This window comes from Cervus canadensis, chromosome 21 (genome assembly GCF_019320065.1).
Source record: "Cervus canadensis isolate Bull #8, Minnesota chromosome 21, ASM1932006v1, whole genome shotgun sequence".
NCBI lineage: Eukaryota > Metazoa > Chordata > Mammalia > Artiodactyla > Cervidae > Cervus > Cervus canadensis.
Window position 1 is genome coordinate 21,715,466 of NC_057406.1, and position 14,038 is coordinate 21,729,503.

General features: G+C 40.2%; 1 protein-coding gene and 1 pseudogene across 5 annotated transcripts in view; both read right to left on the reverse strand.

Annotated features, from left to right (window-relative positions):
• The window catches only part of LRP6 (LDL receptor related protein 6), a 173,303-nt gene that overhangs the window by 36,456 nt on the left and 122,809 nt on the right, over positions 1–14,038 (reverse strand). For all 5 annotated transcript variants that reach the window (XM_043439798.1, XM_043439796.1, XM_043439797.1 and 2 more), the window contains 3 exons: positions 12,359–12,543; positions 11,392–11,718; positions 1,701–1,903 (listed from right to left, as the gene is read on the reverse strand). In XM_043439798.1, coding sequence (XP_043295733.1) covers positions 1,701–1,903; positions 11,392–11,718; positions 12,359–12,543 — 715 coding nt within the window. The remainder of the gene's footprint in view (positions 1–1,700; positions 1,904–11,391; positions 11,719–12,358; positions 12,544–14,038) is intronic.
• LOC122423050 lies at positions 1,928–5,170 on the reverse strand (annotated as a pseudogene).

Genomic DNA, 14,038 nt, shown 5'->3' on the forward strand with positions numbered 1-14,038 from the left:
CAGTATTCCTGTCTGGAGAATCCCATAGACAGAGGAGCCTGGCAGGCTACAGTCTAGTCTACGGGGTCGCAAGAGTCGGACACGACTTTTCAACTGAACCACCACCTACCAGGGACACCGGTCAATGTCTGGAGACATTTTTGACTGTTAAACGTAAGGGAGTATAACTGACTTTTAAAAGGGCAGAGGCCAGTGCACACACGCTAGTCACTCATGTCCAGCTCTTTGCAATCCTTTGGACTGTAGCCTGCCAGGCTCCTCAGCCCATGGGATTTTTCAGGCAAGAATACTAGAACGGGTTGCCATTTTCTTCACCAGGGGATCTACCCGACCCAGGGATGGAATCCGTGTCTCCTGCATTGCAGGTGGATTCTTCACCTGCTGAACTGTCGGGGAAGCCTTGCTAAACATTCTTTAGCCTTGCTAAAATATGATGTAAAGGTCAGACCTACCCCACACAGAATTATCCAGCCAAAAGTATCAATAGTGCAGAAGTTGAGAATCTCTGTTCTAGAGACAACAGGGCTACAAACCACATCTATCAGTCATGTCCTCTAATCCTCAAATCTAACCCCTCAAAACAATTATTAAAAAAAAACACCCCAGCAAAAAACAGGCATTGTTCATCTGTTTTATCTGAATGAATGGTATTTTATTTACTCAGCATCTCCAAAGTAACACTCCTTAAATGAGGCTGTCTCATTTATTTGCTACGTCCTTGGCTCTAGACAACAGTTACAATCTCTATCAACTAGTTATCAGCCAATCAGTCCTGGCCTACACAGTGTACAGTGCATCTGTAATACACAGCTAAAACTATACCTTAAATGATCTCTCAGCAGACCTAAATACATTATCTCCTTGCTTATTTTTGTCAGATAAGATATAAAAAAAAATTAGCAATCTAATTTTCATACATTAAAAATCTAACTTAATATTAGTGCTACAAGGAAGATGACAAATAATTATTTACAGTGATCCTGGTATAATACTGCTTGGACACAGAAAGAAAGCAAAGAATTATGGACAGTGGTGTGTGACTCATGATTAGAACGTAAGCACAGATAAGATGTGTTGATAATATTTTCATTGCTATGCCACAGACACCAAGTAATATTTACAAAACAAAAACAAAACCAAAAACCATTAGATTAATAACAACATATCTTAGATGCTTTTAATTTTACTGAGATTGTGTTTTATGTTTCCCATTCTCTAAAACTTTTAAATAATAGTTACTAGTAAAAGAACTATTATTTATAGAGTACCTACTGTGTAATAGGTAATGGGCTATGTGCTTTACATTCTTTTCACCTAAAAATTCATAAGAATCCTAGTGAGTGACAGAGCTCAGATTAGAACCAACAGTCTATTTGCTTTCAAAGTTTCCAACGCTCCATGTAAATGAAACAAAAAATATAATGGAATATAAATGGATATGGGTGGCACTGACAAAGTCATTCTAATATATGAGCAGAAATTATTTTAATACAATACAATCTTCATTTCAATGGCATTAGCAAACAACTGTTTACTCAAAGATCATTTAGGAGAGAAAAAAAGCTGCCAGGTTCAGAATTCCAGTTTTACACACACACACATATACACACAAGCAGAGTCATGACATAAGTAAAATAGGATGGTTGGTTGGTCCAATAACTACACAGAAGAACTGGATTTTGAACTGAGCCCTGGATTACCTGGCTGCCATCTTCTTGTGCTTTTCGGATCATGTTTTGTCGTGAGTCAATCCAATAGAGTTGCTTGTCCAGGGGGTCATAGTCAATGGCCCGGACATTCCGAAGGCTGTGGATAGGAAGGATGATGTCAGGGCTCTGCTGTTCATCAATCACCATGCGGTTGATGGCACTCTTCTGACTGAAGAGTAGGAAAGTAGTTGGAGCTTAAAGAGAGAAAAAAGCAAATATGAAACAGTTATCCTAAGTCTCGGATCACTGAAAGATTTGATCGGCCTGTTGTCTGTATCTCACAAAAAACAGACATGTATGCTGAAGACATATATGAGACAAAGCCTTTTGGAATGCCTCCAGAACTCTTAAAGGAAACACTGATCACACTCTGGTTACTAAACCAGTTATGAATTTACGCCATGACACAGCCAACGAGCCAGTTTTTCTCTGTCTTGTCCACAGTAGCATCATCACAGGACACCTATTTCAATGAAGCATTTTTTTTTTTAAACAAATATGCAGATGTCATTTATTTGGTCTGCATGTATAGTTGTATTTGAGTTTTACAAAACATCAAATATAAATGACCTGAAACTGTAACAATACACAAAAATTCTTACACAGACATACCAGGCAGTATAAGCTGAAAACTTGAGTAAATTAACAACTGTTTTACATTAATATACATAGTGCCAGTTAACATTTAAAAACAAGTTTCAATGCATAGCACTTGATACTTCTTTGAATCCGTTTCAGTAAGTTAAGAGTATGAAAATGGTTAGATCGAGGCTAAAAATAATTCTTCTTCTAACCAGAAATAAAGGCATAATATTTATAACTAGGTATCAACTTTACTAAACCACAATATTTTAAAACTGTTAAATGATACCTAAGGGTATTTACATTAAAAAGGCAACATGCATTGTGTTGTTTCATCTCATGGACTGGTTATGCACATACTTTGTTCAAAGGGTTTTAAAACTATATTCCTACTTTCAGTACAGCACACTGCAATGTTTCTAATCGTTCTAGAAAATGAATGCTTTCAAAGGGAGCAGAATCATCTTCAAGTCACTGGTGTCAATTTTTTCCCTTTGGAACAAAGGACATAACAAATAACCTGGTTCTGCCCAGAAGGCCTTAATGGAGTAAGAGGTTCCGTTCAGAGGCACTTGTGTTCAATCTAATGCTATAACCTCATCAGGCTCCTCTGCCTGCTCTATGCGTGACCTTTTCGCACTGACACTCTCTCACCTAGCTTCCTCTTGCAACTTCTTTCGTCTACACTGATATCAGCATTATTTGAGGGACCTTCTTCATCCGAATCAACTATGAGCACATCATCTTGCTCTTGTGCTGTGGATGTAGAAGGCTGAGCTCCGTCGTCGCTGCCATTGGTTATGCTTTTGGCAGCATCTTCAGCTTGCTTTGGGCCCCACTTTTTCTGGGGCATCACCAACAACTTCAAATTCAACATCCTTTCCTAGGTCTTCACTATGAAGGATGTAGATCAATAAAGTGTAGTCCTGAAGGAAGTCATCTGCTTGAAGTCGGCTCCCATTTCTAATTCCAAATTCTGACAATTTCTTGTGATTATTAGCTTCTGTCTCTCCCTCTTCTGAAGATATTAGGATTGTTCCTTTTCCATCTTCAATTTGGACATCAGGTGCTACCATAGCAAATTTTTCTTTCACAATCTTATCTTGTAAGGTGAGAACAGTCACTTTATGAACATTCAGCCGCACAGTCACCTCTGGCTTGCTGGCACATACATAACAGTTAGGGTTGGGAGCATCCAGCACATAAGGCACAAGAAGCTTCTTTCTTGGGTTTGGTTGTTTATTCAAAAAAATTGTTCTACACTGGTCTATTTTTCCTGATAAAATCTTCAGTCCTTCCAATACTATCAACCCAGCAATTACTGCATTAGTAGTAGCGATAGCAGGAATAATGTTCCCTGCCATTGATTTGATATCGAATCTGCTCTTGATATTCATACTGAAAATATGCATCCTGAGATTTGCAGCAGAGGTGACAAAATCCATTGCAGATGGGACATTCTTGTCCCATATGAGCTCAGCTCCATCCCCCTTTTCTGCTAAATGAACTCTCAAAGTCTCAATGCTCTTTGAAAAAAGACACGCATAGCTCTTGACATCTAGAACCTGCTGGTCTTTCAGACCTAACTGGGGTTCATTTTGTTGATCTGATGCACTGGTTTCTTCTCCTTGAGTTTGCACTTCAGCCCAATCCAATGGAACTGGAGGTTTCCTTTTCCGCCATAGTTTGTCCATCGTCAATCGATACCTGATATCATCTTTAAAAAGCTTGGTAAAAAGTTTAACTGGATCATATCCAGTTGATTTAGCCCATTCCTTGGTGGAAATATGTTTAATGTCACCATCTTCACTAGATGCTCTGGCTCTGGCTTCGGCTTCCATTGGTTCCCAGGAAGCTTCAGGGTCAGCTCTGTCAGGAGATACTTCTTGATCAGCATCTTCTTCTCCAAACAACTGGTTGAACAAATATTTCGCCCAGACAACGCAATGAATAGGTTCTGAAGGTGTGTTACGAATTGTACAGCCAGGAAAAGTTCTCTGGGTTGGTTTGGGATGACATTCGTAACACTCGGTCACACCCTTTTTGATAGTGGTTACTTGCCCAAGATAACCAGCAGTTCCACTCTCAATAAGAGGGACATCAGCTGCTAGACACATTCTATTAACATGGTTGCAGGCAGCTCTGTTATCTAAAGCATTCATAACCAATATAAATTGTCGAAAAATTCCACATTATAGTCAGGGTTCATGATGCTGTCATGGTAGGCTATGATATTAGCTTTCGGGTAAAACTGCAGTACACTCTCTTTGGCAACCTGGGCCTTTGATCTTCCAGCATGTTTCTTTTGAAACAAAAACTGCCTGTTGAGGTTGCTGACATCCATAGTATCCACATCAATCAGGTCGATGTGGGAGAAGCCAGTGAGCACGAGGTTTTTGAGGAGCTCGCAGCCGACGCCGCCCGCCCCCACCACCAGGACCCGGCCCCCGGCCACGGCCTCAGCCAGCTCCCGGGGCAGCCCCCGCGACAGTGCCATGGCGGGACGACCACGAGCCGCGGCGGAGGTGGAGGCGGGCTCAATGAAGCATTTGACAAACAAAATTCCCCTGTCTACCAAGTAAATAATCCTAACTCCTCCATCACCTATCTTTGTGGGTGAAAGGAAGTCTGGGTCTCCATAGGTCAGAAAAGAGACTTCAAGATTGGTTTTAGTCTCAGTTCTCATATGATTTAGTCACTTGATCTTAACTACAACCTTCAACCTTCTTGGGTCAAAATTTACTCAACTAGAAGGTTATAGTTATGCTATCCTGCTCACTGAGTTGCTACAAGAATTTTATAACATAAGTAAAAATAAAAAGGTATTATGTCAATTGTACAATGTTGTTGTTTAGTCACGAAGTTATGCCTCTTTTACAACCTCAAGGACTGTAGCCCGCCAGGTTCCTCCCCATGGGATTCTCCAGGCAAGAATACTGGAGTGGGTTGCAATTTCCTTCTCCAGAGGATCTTCCTGTTCCAGGGATTGGACCCACATCTCCTGCATTGGAAGTAGGATTCTTTACTACTGAGCCACCAGGGAAGCCCCAATTGTACAATACCTAAACATAAAAACTATAAGGCATTATATGAAAGTCAAGTAAAAATAGCTATTGTTTCTTATTATCAGTAGTGGCAATAATAAATGTGGTGTTAGTAGGAATGAAACAAACCCTCATGGGTTGTAGATACAGGCTTTGTTTTACATTGTGGGGATGGAATGGTTGCAAGGAGAGGGAACCATTAAAAAAAAAAAGTCACATGCTAAGTTGATGCCTGACGCCTATGAAAACAGGGAAATGCAGCCGAGACATTTCCCTGTCCCAGGGACTAGGCCTCTGATTACTATGCAGTCATCTTTAATGGAGGAGAGTATCTAGAAAAGAACACCATCTGACAAAGCCACCAAAAACTTCAAAGTCTAACAGTCATTTTTAAAATCTTCATTAAAATAAATGAAAAAAATCCCCAAATTATACTCTCTTCTCTTGTTGCTCAGTCATCACCTAAATCCAGCAGAATTTTGTCCTTATCAGTGATATAAACATAAATGGACAAAACAGAACTCCTTGCTTTATCTCTCCCTAAATCCCATTCTTCACAGTGCCCTTACTTGTGGTTCCCTGATGTTACACCTACACCCAAATGTACATCAGCTTAAATCTTGAAGAAATCATGGCTTCTCACAAAGAAACTTGGTATTCACAACTCTGAAATTCTGCTTTAAGCTCCCCACTGGCTGAAAGTCCATTACTAGCTTGGAAGATTTAGAAAATATTTCAATGACTCCACTGAACTCTCCATTATGTAGACTCCACAGCACACTGATTTAATAGCTTTTAGCAATTTTAGTAGGACCAACACCTTACGTAGTAAGAATACATGTCACAACAGAATAGGTAACAAGTCTCCCATTTAAAAAAAAAAAAGAATTATTCTTTGGCAGTACTACTTCCTTGTAAATCAAGAAAATAGAAAAAAAAAAAAAAGGAAAAAAAAAAGGTCCTGAATAGTAAGCTTCCAACAAGAGAGCATATTAAGACATACAATGAAACTCAGAAGAAAGACCCCACAGTTTTAGCTGCCAAATTTTCCTGCCTGGGAAATAATCAATCAAATATATACTTGGTTCCTAGTTATGTTTCACTTTGTACTGTTTTTTTTTCTTTCTTTCTGAGTCAAATTTTAACCTTTAATAAGCTTTCACAATTAGGTGTTCTAGAAACATAGATGATGACAAAGCCAAATATGGCTCCAAATAAATACTCATTTCAAAAAGTCTATGGATGACATTAATTTCAGGTGGCTAAATATTTCCAGGAGGAAGCTGATGTTTCGAGTTATTTACAAAAGGGACGAAGAATATGCAGTTTTGTAAGCCTAAACCCACGCTGATTTATGTCGCCTGTAACCACCAACCCCTCATCTCCTGCAAAAGGGTTTCCAAACGGTCCTGTCGGGCTGCCTCAGTGCTGCACTCCCACATGCAGGAGCTGGAGGAGGAGGTGTAAGCAGGCAGGAGCTTTTTAGCTCTCCTCTGAAGACACAAGTGTTCGCCTGATGCTTAAAGAAAGGTTCCACTCTGGAGTAAGAACACTGTAAGTGACAAGCCCAGACCCACATTGGACTGTGACATCTCTGAGCTATGCCAAAGGTCTCGAGTAGGGACTGAAATCCAGGCCACACCTGGGTAGCCAAGTCAAGAACCTGGGCAGCTGCATGTGCCCAGAGGAAACACCTTTTCTCAACCTGCACAAAGCTGCCAAAGAGGCCAACTGCTTCAGTACTGAACACAGGATTACACAATGTGGCCTCCTGCTTCCTCTCTGACTTAATTTCTTTACACTCTGTTCCAGAGACACTGGCCCCCAGGTGTTTGTCCAACATGCCAGACATGTTTCCCGCAGGGCCTCTGTATTTGCTGTTCCCCTCTGCTTGACAGGTCTTCTCCCAGAGAGCCAGCACAGCTCATTTCCTCACCTCCCTCAGTTCCTGACACAGTATCACTTTTATGCCAGGACTTCTCTCATGATCCTATTTAACATCAAGATCCTCCTACTCACCCTTTCCTGCTCATAATTTTCTCCATAACACTCATCTCCATCTACCTCATGATATAGTTTACTTATTTGGTTCAATATCTATCCTGATGGAATGTAACCTCCACAAGGGCAGGGATTAATATCTGTTTCATTCACCGATACAGTTTTCATTGGCTCAAATAATGCCCAGTGTGGATTAGCTGGTCAGTAAAAATTCACTGAAAGAATACATGAGTAAACAAACGAAGAAACAAGCATGAGATGACATCAGTAAGGAGAGCCCTATAGCCATGATTTTGAAAGAAAATAAAATTATTTCCAAGAACTGGGGGAAAAAAAGAAACAAGCATTTACTTAGAACCTCCAGCATGCCACACATCATACTAGATGTCTTCTAGTCCCCCAAATAATTCCACTTTACAGGTGAGCAAACAGAATAGTTAACTAATTTTTAAAGAAAGGTTAAGTAATTGTTCCCAGGTCACAAAGCTGCTGAATGGAAAAGCACCTGTTTTTCCAAATCCTGTCTTGCTTCTTCGTTCTTCTACTGAACAATTTCTTGAATGACTACTATTTACCCGAAAACTACTTTAGGCACCTTAGATATACATCAGTTAAAAAACAGGAAAAAAAACTGCTTCATGGAATTTATATTCCAATAAACAGACAGTAAGTAATAAACATAATAAAGACGCCATAGTATATAAGTAATGAATTACACCGTATACCGGAGAGTGATTAAGAGTCATGGGAAAAGAACTGTACGTAAGGGCACTGGCAACGCGAGACTGGGTGAAGGAGGACTTGCAACTTTAAATAGGTCAGATTAGGTATCTCTGGGGAGGTCACGATTAAGTCAAGACATGAAGGTGAAGTATATGCATGCAAATATTCGCAGGAAAACATTCCCAGTAGAGGAACTATGCAGTACCACAGTCCTGAAGTAGGGCTGGCACATGTGAAAAGAGCATTGAGGCTAGTGTGGCTGCCATGGAGAGAGAGAGAGAGAGAACAGTAAAAGCTGAAGTCAGAGAAGCAAGGGAGTGGGGAGGCTGTGAAGGAACAGATCATGCAGGAACTTGTAGGTCATTAGAAGAATGAGGTTTTTACTCCTTGTGAAACAGAAGATTTTGAGCAGAGAAAGGCCATGATCTGATTTAGCTTTTGAAACACAGGTCCAGGAGTAAACAACACAACGTTAGAAAACTTTCTGAGGGTAAGTACTTTGTGTTAAACTTCTCTTGTAATCTTCTTTGGGATTTAATACATCTCTGCGCAAATATTAAATAATACACATTATAAAAAAAGAATACAAGGACAGGAAGCCTCTGGAAACACTGCCGATCATCTCAGAAATGGCCCAAGACAGACGCCAGGGACACTCAGCAGTGATTTCTCATAACCTTCATTTACCAACTAGAACATTCTGGTATAAACATCCCAAACAATGACCTCAAAAGGCCTTTCCATATTCTTCTATCTCCATCCTCCATCACTTCTTACCCCTATTTTCTCCTTCCAAAGTCAAACTCCTTAAAAAAAAAAAATCTACATGACACACACACTATCATCCCCTTTCTGGGCTCCATTCACTTGTTGATCTATTTCCATCTTTTGCTATTACTTTCCTGAAATTACTTTCTTTCAGGATTACTAACAACCACCTCACCCAAATATCCAGTGGATAATTTAGGCTTCCCTTACTCAACCTCTCAGCAGCACTCACAACACAGACCTACTCTGAAACAATCTTCTCTCCCGCCTTCTGGGTCCTATTCTTTGGCCTCTCTGGCTGCTGCTCTGCAATGTCTACTGAGAACTTTCCCTCCTCAACCAGAGCTCCTGAGGTTACCAGACCCCTTCTTTTCTCCAGACCAGGAACTGGCAAACTATGGCCCACAGGGTACATCTGGCCTGCTGCCTGTTTTTGTAACCAAGTTTATCAGAATTGATCCAACTTTAAAAACATATCATCTGTGGCTGCTTTCACATCGCAGTGGACAGGGCTGAAGAGGTGTGTCAGAGACTACAGGCTTCACGAAGCCTAAATATTCACTCTCTGTCTCATTAAAGAAAAAGTTTGCTGACCCCCAGGTATATATATTCTCCCTAAGTGCCCATTTTAAATACATGCTGGCATTTCTAAAATTTATGCCTCTAACTTCACTTCTTCTCTGAGCTGGAGATTCCTCTATCCAATTTAATGTTTCTATTTCCCACAGGAAAATCAATATAAACCTGACTAAAAGTACTTCTTAATTCTTCTTGAAAATTAATCTTTCCCATTTATTATCAACTGCTCAAATAAAAAATCTAGGCATCATCCTGCTTCCTCCCTCTTCTCTTTCTTCATATACAATCCATTCAAAATACACCTTGAATCCATCAACATCTCTGCACAACTTCCATCACCCCAGTTCAAACTGACCTGCATTATCACAGCAGTCTGACTGACCGACCTGCTTCCACTTATTTTCCTCCTCAAATCCATTCTCCACAGCAATCAAATCATGCTACACTTTACTCAATTTTCATAGCAATCCTACAAGGTAATTACTATTACTATTCCCACTGTCCAAATAAGAAAAATTAAAAGGCTTAAAAAATCTGTGACTTGCTTTAGTAAAACACAAACTAATGTGTGACAGAGACTGCAGATCATTCACCTATAAACTGAAGTTCCTTCTTTTTCAGAACTCAGCCTTGTGTGAGAACACTAAATCCTTGCCTAGGTGACTCCTATACTTTCAGGCACAGAATACAGTAATTTCAGTCATTCATTTATATCCAATGTCCTACAGCAGTTGTTACCTTCTAACATAGTGAACCATACCCTACCTTTCTCCTATGAATCTACATTTCCTGATCTAATTCTCTATTTCTTTATTGTATCTACCAATTTCTAATTTGTTCTCATGTATTCAAAAGACATGGACCTTCACATACACGTGAGTCACAAATCAGGATTCCCCAAGCCAACAATGTTTTGTTATACACTGTGTCCTGGTGTTCCAAGCAGAGAGAGAGAGTGTGTTTGTGTGTGTCTTTGTGCGTGGTGAACCCAGATTCGTGGCCTGGTGTTCCAAGCAGACTGTGTGTGTGTGTGTGTGTGTGTGTGTGTGTATGTGTGTCTTTGTGCGTGTGTGTGTGTGTGTCTTTGTGCGTGTGTACCCAGACTCGTGGCTAGATGAGACGACAGACTGTGTGTGTGTGTGTGTGTCTTTGTGCGTGTGTACCCAGACTCGTGGCTAGATGAGACAGACTGTGTGTGTGTGTGTGTGTGTGTCTTTGTGCGTGTGTACCCAGACTCGTGGCTAGATGAGACGACAGACTCTGTGTGTGTGTGTGTGTGTGTGTGTGTGTGTGTCTTTGTGCGTGTGTACCCAGACTCGTGGCTAGATGAGACGACAGACTGTGTGTGTGTGTGTGTGTGTGTGTGTGTGTGTGTGTGTGTCTTTGTGTGTGTGTCCCCAGACTCATGGCTAGATGAGACGACCTGGTACCATTAGCTAGAATAAGGTGGCAACCACTCAGTGTGTTCAGAGCCTGTGCTCTCTAACTTGCCTCCCCGTCTACTTACTATTGTTTCATATTGGCTACATTTACTCATAAGCCTGGCCTCTTGCACACTTACATTTTTCATCTTTAGCCTATTCTGCGAATTTCAAAGGACAAGGAGATTGTATTTTGTAGAGTCTCTTTGTTGTACTATTTGTACTGCTCTTTCCTTCACCATGAATAAATATGAATTATGTCTAGCACACGTGCATGTTCTCTCAAAGAAGCTATGCAAAATTTGCTATTCATATTTAATCCCCAAGGATAAAATACTTACTTTTCCTATAATATCAATTTTTTCATAACATCAACCAGTTATCACCGAACAAAAGTAACAAACACTTGCACTTTTTCACTTTTAGTCCTTCCCTTTTATACAAACAAATGATCAACTCCGGACTTTGACAACTTCTCACTCTACAAAGAATATGAACTACAGTGTTTTCAAAAGTCTGCTTCTTCTAACTTTAGTTTGCATTGAGGGGGGGAATGCAGCTTACCACTGCAAGTCCTGTTGTCAGCATTCAGAGAGTAGTGGGCAGGGCATCCACAAACGAAACCTCCGACTGGCACAGCCAAGCAGAGGTGGGAGCAGTGCCCGTTGCTGGAAGCACACTCGTTCCATCCTGCCTGCCGTGAGGAGTGAAACACGAGGATGTCCATCACATAATCCAAGTGGCCCTGAATGATGGTGCGGTTTTGGCCACTGGTTTTGTTGGCACGCTCAATGCTGCGTCGGCTCCAGTCCGTCCAGTAGATGTAATCTTGGTACTGAGTTAAGCCAAAAGGATGAGGCAAGTCATCTGCTATAACTTCACGGTTGAGTCCTATTTTCAGAAAGGCAGCAGACAGGGGAGATGAAGAAAGATGTAATATGTGAGAAAGTGAGAGTCTTGTTGGCAAAGAAAAAGAAAAGGCAACATTTAAAACATTACTTTTGTAAGCAATTTAAAGTAGAAGAATTCCTTCAAAAGCAATGCTTAAACCAGACAAGTCTTCTGAAATCAATCCATCTGCAGTCTGAACCCATACCTCAAACTAATATTTTTTTGTTCTAAAAAATCACTGAGTTTGTTTAAACTCCTGTAGATGGTCTATTTTGATTGTGGTCTCATTTTCCCTCCATAAAGGTCTACAGTTCAACTCTTTTTCCTTCCATAAAAAGATGGAAATGTATATATTGTATTTTACTGCTACAAAAAGTCACTTCAGAAATATCCAGGGAATTATAAATTCCATTATAAGCCCAACAGTAATGAAATTCCACCTATTAAAGAGATATGAATCCAAGCACTTGACCCACTATTAATAAATAGGATACAATGTGAGACAGAGGATGAACCTAGACATTCATATGAAGTTTTATAAACAGTATCATGTCTAACCTATGGTAAACAGCAGCCACTGATTTCTGCACAGAAAGGATTATATACTATATCTCTGAACAAAAAAAAGAATACAGCTTACCAAGCATATTTGAAGACTCTATTAAGTTGGTGTCCAGGTCTGTCCAATAAAGCCTCCTTTTAGCATAATCAATAGTTAGGCCGTTTGCTCGTCCCACATTTGGAACTAGTGTAGTACGTTCACTTCCATCCATGGCAGCTCTGTCTATCTTAGGTTTTCCACCCCATTCAGTCCAATACATGAATCTAAATTCAAATCAATGGATATTTAACATTTCACTTCTGATTATTTGAGAGAAAGGATCATATTCATGTACTGAAAGTTATAGTAACTAAGTAAATTTAAAGAAAATATACACTAAATCAAGGAAATTGGCAAAGCAAAATCATAGCTATTAATTTTTTTCAATTACATTGGCAGTCTCAACTAAATATTTTTTCTCATATCCTAAAAAGGAAATGAGTCAGCTTTCCTTAGTGTTTCCAATGAATCTGTTCCATCCAAAACCTAGGAATTGGAAACAAACCCATGGTTTCCTTACTGCAGCACTTGCATTTATAAAACTAATATTCAAGAAGAAGATAGCAAAGGATTAAAGCGCTGGTCTCAGAATTTGACTCACTTCAGAACAAAATACGTGTATTTCTGAAGACAAGTAATTGGAGTTTCTAAATTTTTAAAACTTACTTTCTGATTTGTATAAATCACTCTCCCAAAAACCAAGTTGCAGCAGTACATCAAAGGGACAACTTAACAACTGTGAACTGAAGTTTAAAAGGACAGTTTGAAATGCATTTGGTCACACGGTCCGAGGTAACATACCACCGAATCACACACACCCCTCAGTGTGTCAGCTGAGCAGTGAACACTACTACTACAGTCCCTGTGAATGTACTCTTTCGGGTTTTTCACGTTAACTGGAGAGCAGCCGCACAGTACAGACTTCTGCAGATGAGGAGGACAAGGCCCTACAAGAAGTGTAACTGATCTGTCTAATGTCTTCAAGCCAGTCATATGGCAGAGCTAGAACTAGAAGGTAATTCTCAGCCAAATGCCTTTTGGACTGAACCAGCAGTGCTAGTTTCAAGACACTTTGAATACTGGGTCTAGGAAAGCTCTCCGCATGCCACGTCTCATCAACTACCCAAACGAGACATTCACTCATCAGTCCATGAGCTGATGGTTGACTTGGTAGCAATGTATAAACACACTTTTCTGAAAACTCAAGTTGCCTTGGGCTTTGTTTGCATTTGTACTTGTCAGCTAACAGGCACGAGTACATCCCAAGAGCCAAAGAGAAAACAACTGTGGGAGAAATATCACAGTTGCTAGCAGCCACGTAAACTAGAGTCCTTCATCCCAACTACTAAATTTATCTGTCTGGTAACTAATACCTAGAGTAAAAATCACCATAGACCAATCACAACATGTCAGCATAGAGACGGTGCCTTTGGTATGACTTTCTAACTACATGGCCAGCAAGCTAACCATGGAACTGACTGATTCAGGGAAACAACTTTTCAATATGGCCATGGTCAATGTGCTCTTATGTTTACAAGGTTAACTTCTGCTTTTTAAAATGGAGTTATTCTTCAAAATTCAGCTTTCTTACATGATGGGTTTTTGTTGTTGTTGTTGTTCAGTCGTCCAGTTGTGTCCGATTCTTTGTGACCCCATGGACTGCAGCACACCAGGCCTCCCAGTCCCTTACCATTTCCCAGAGTTTGCCCAAGTTCATGT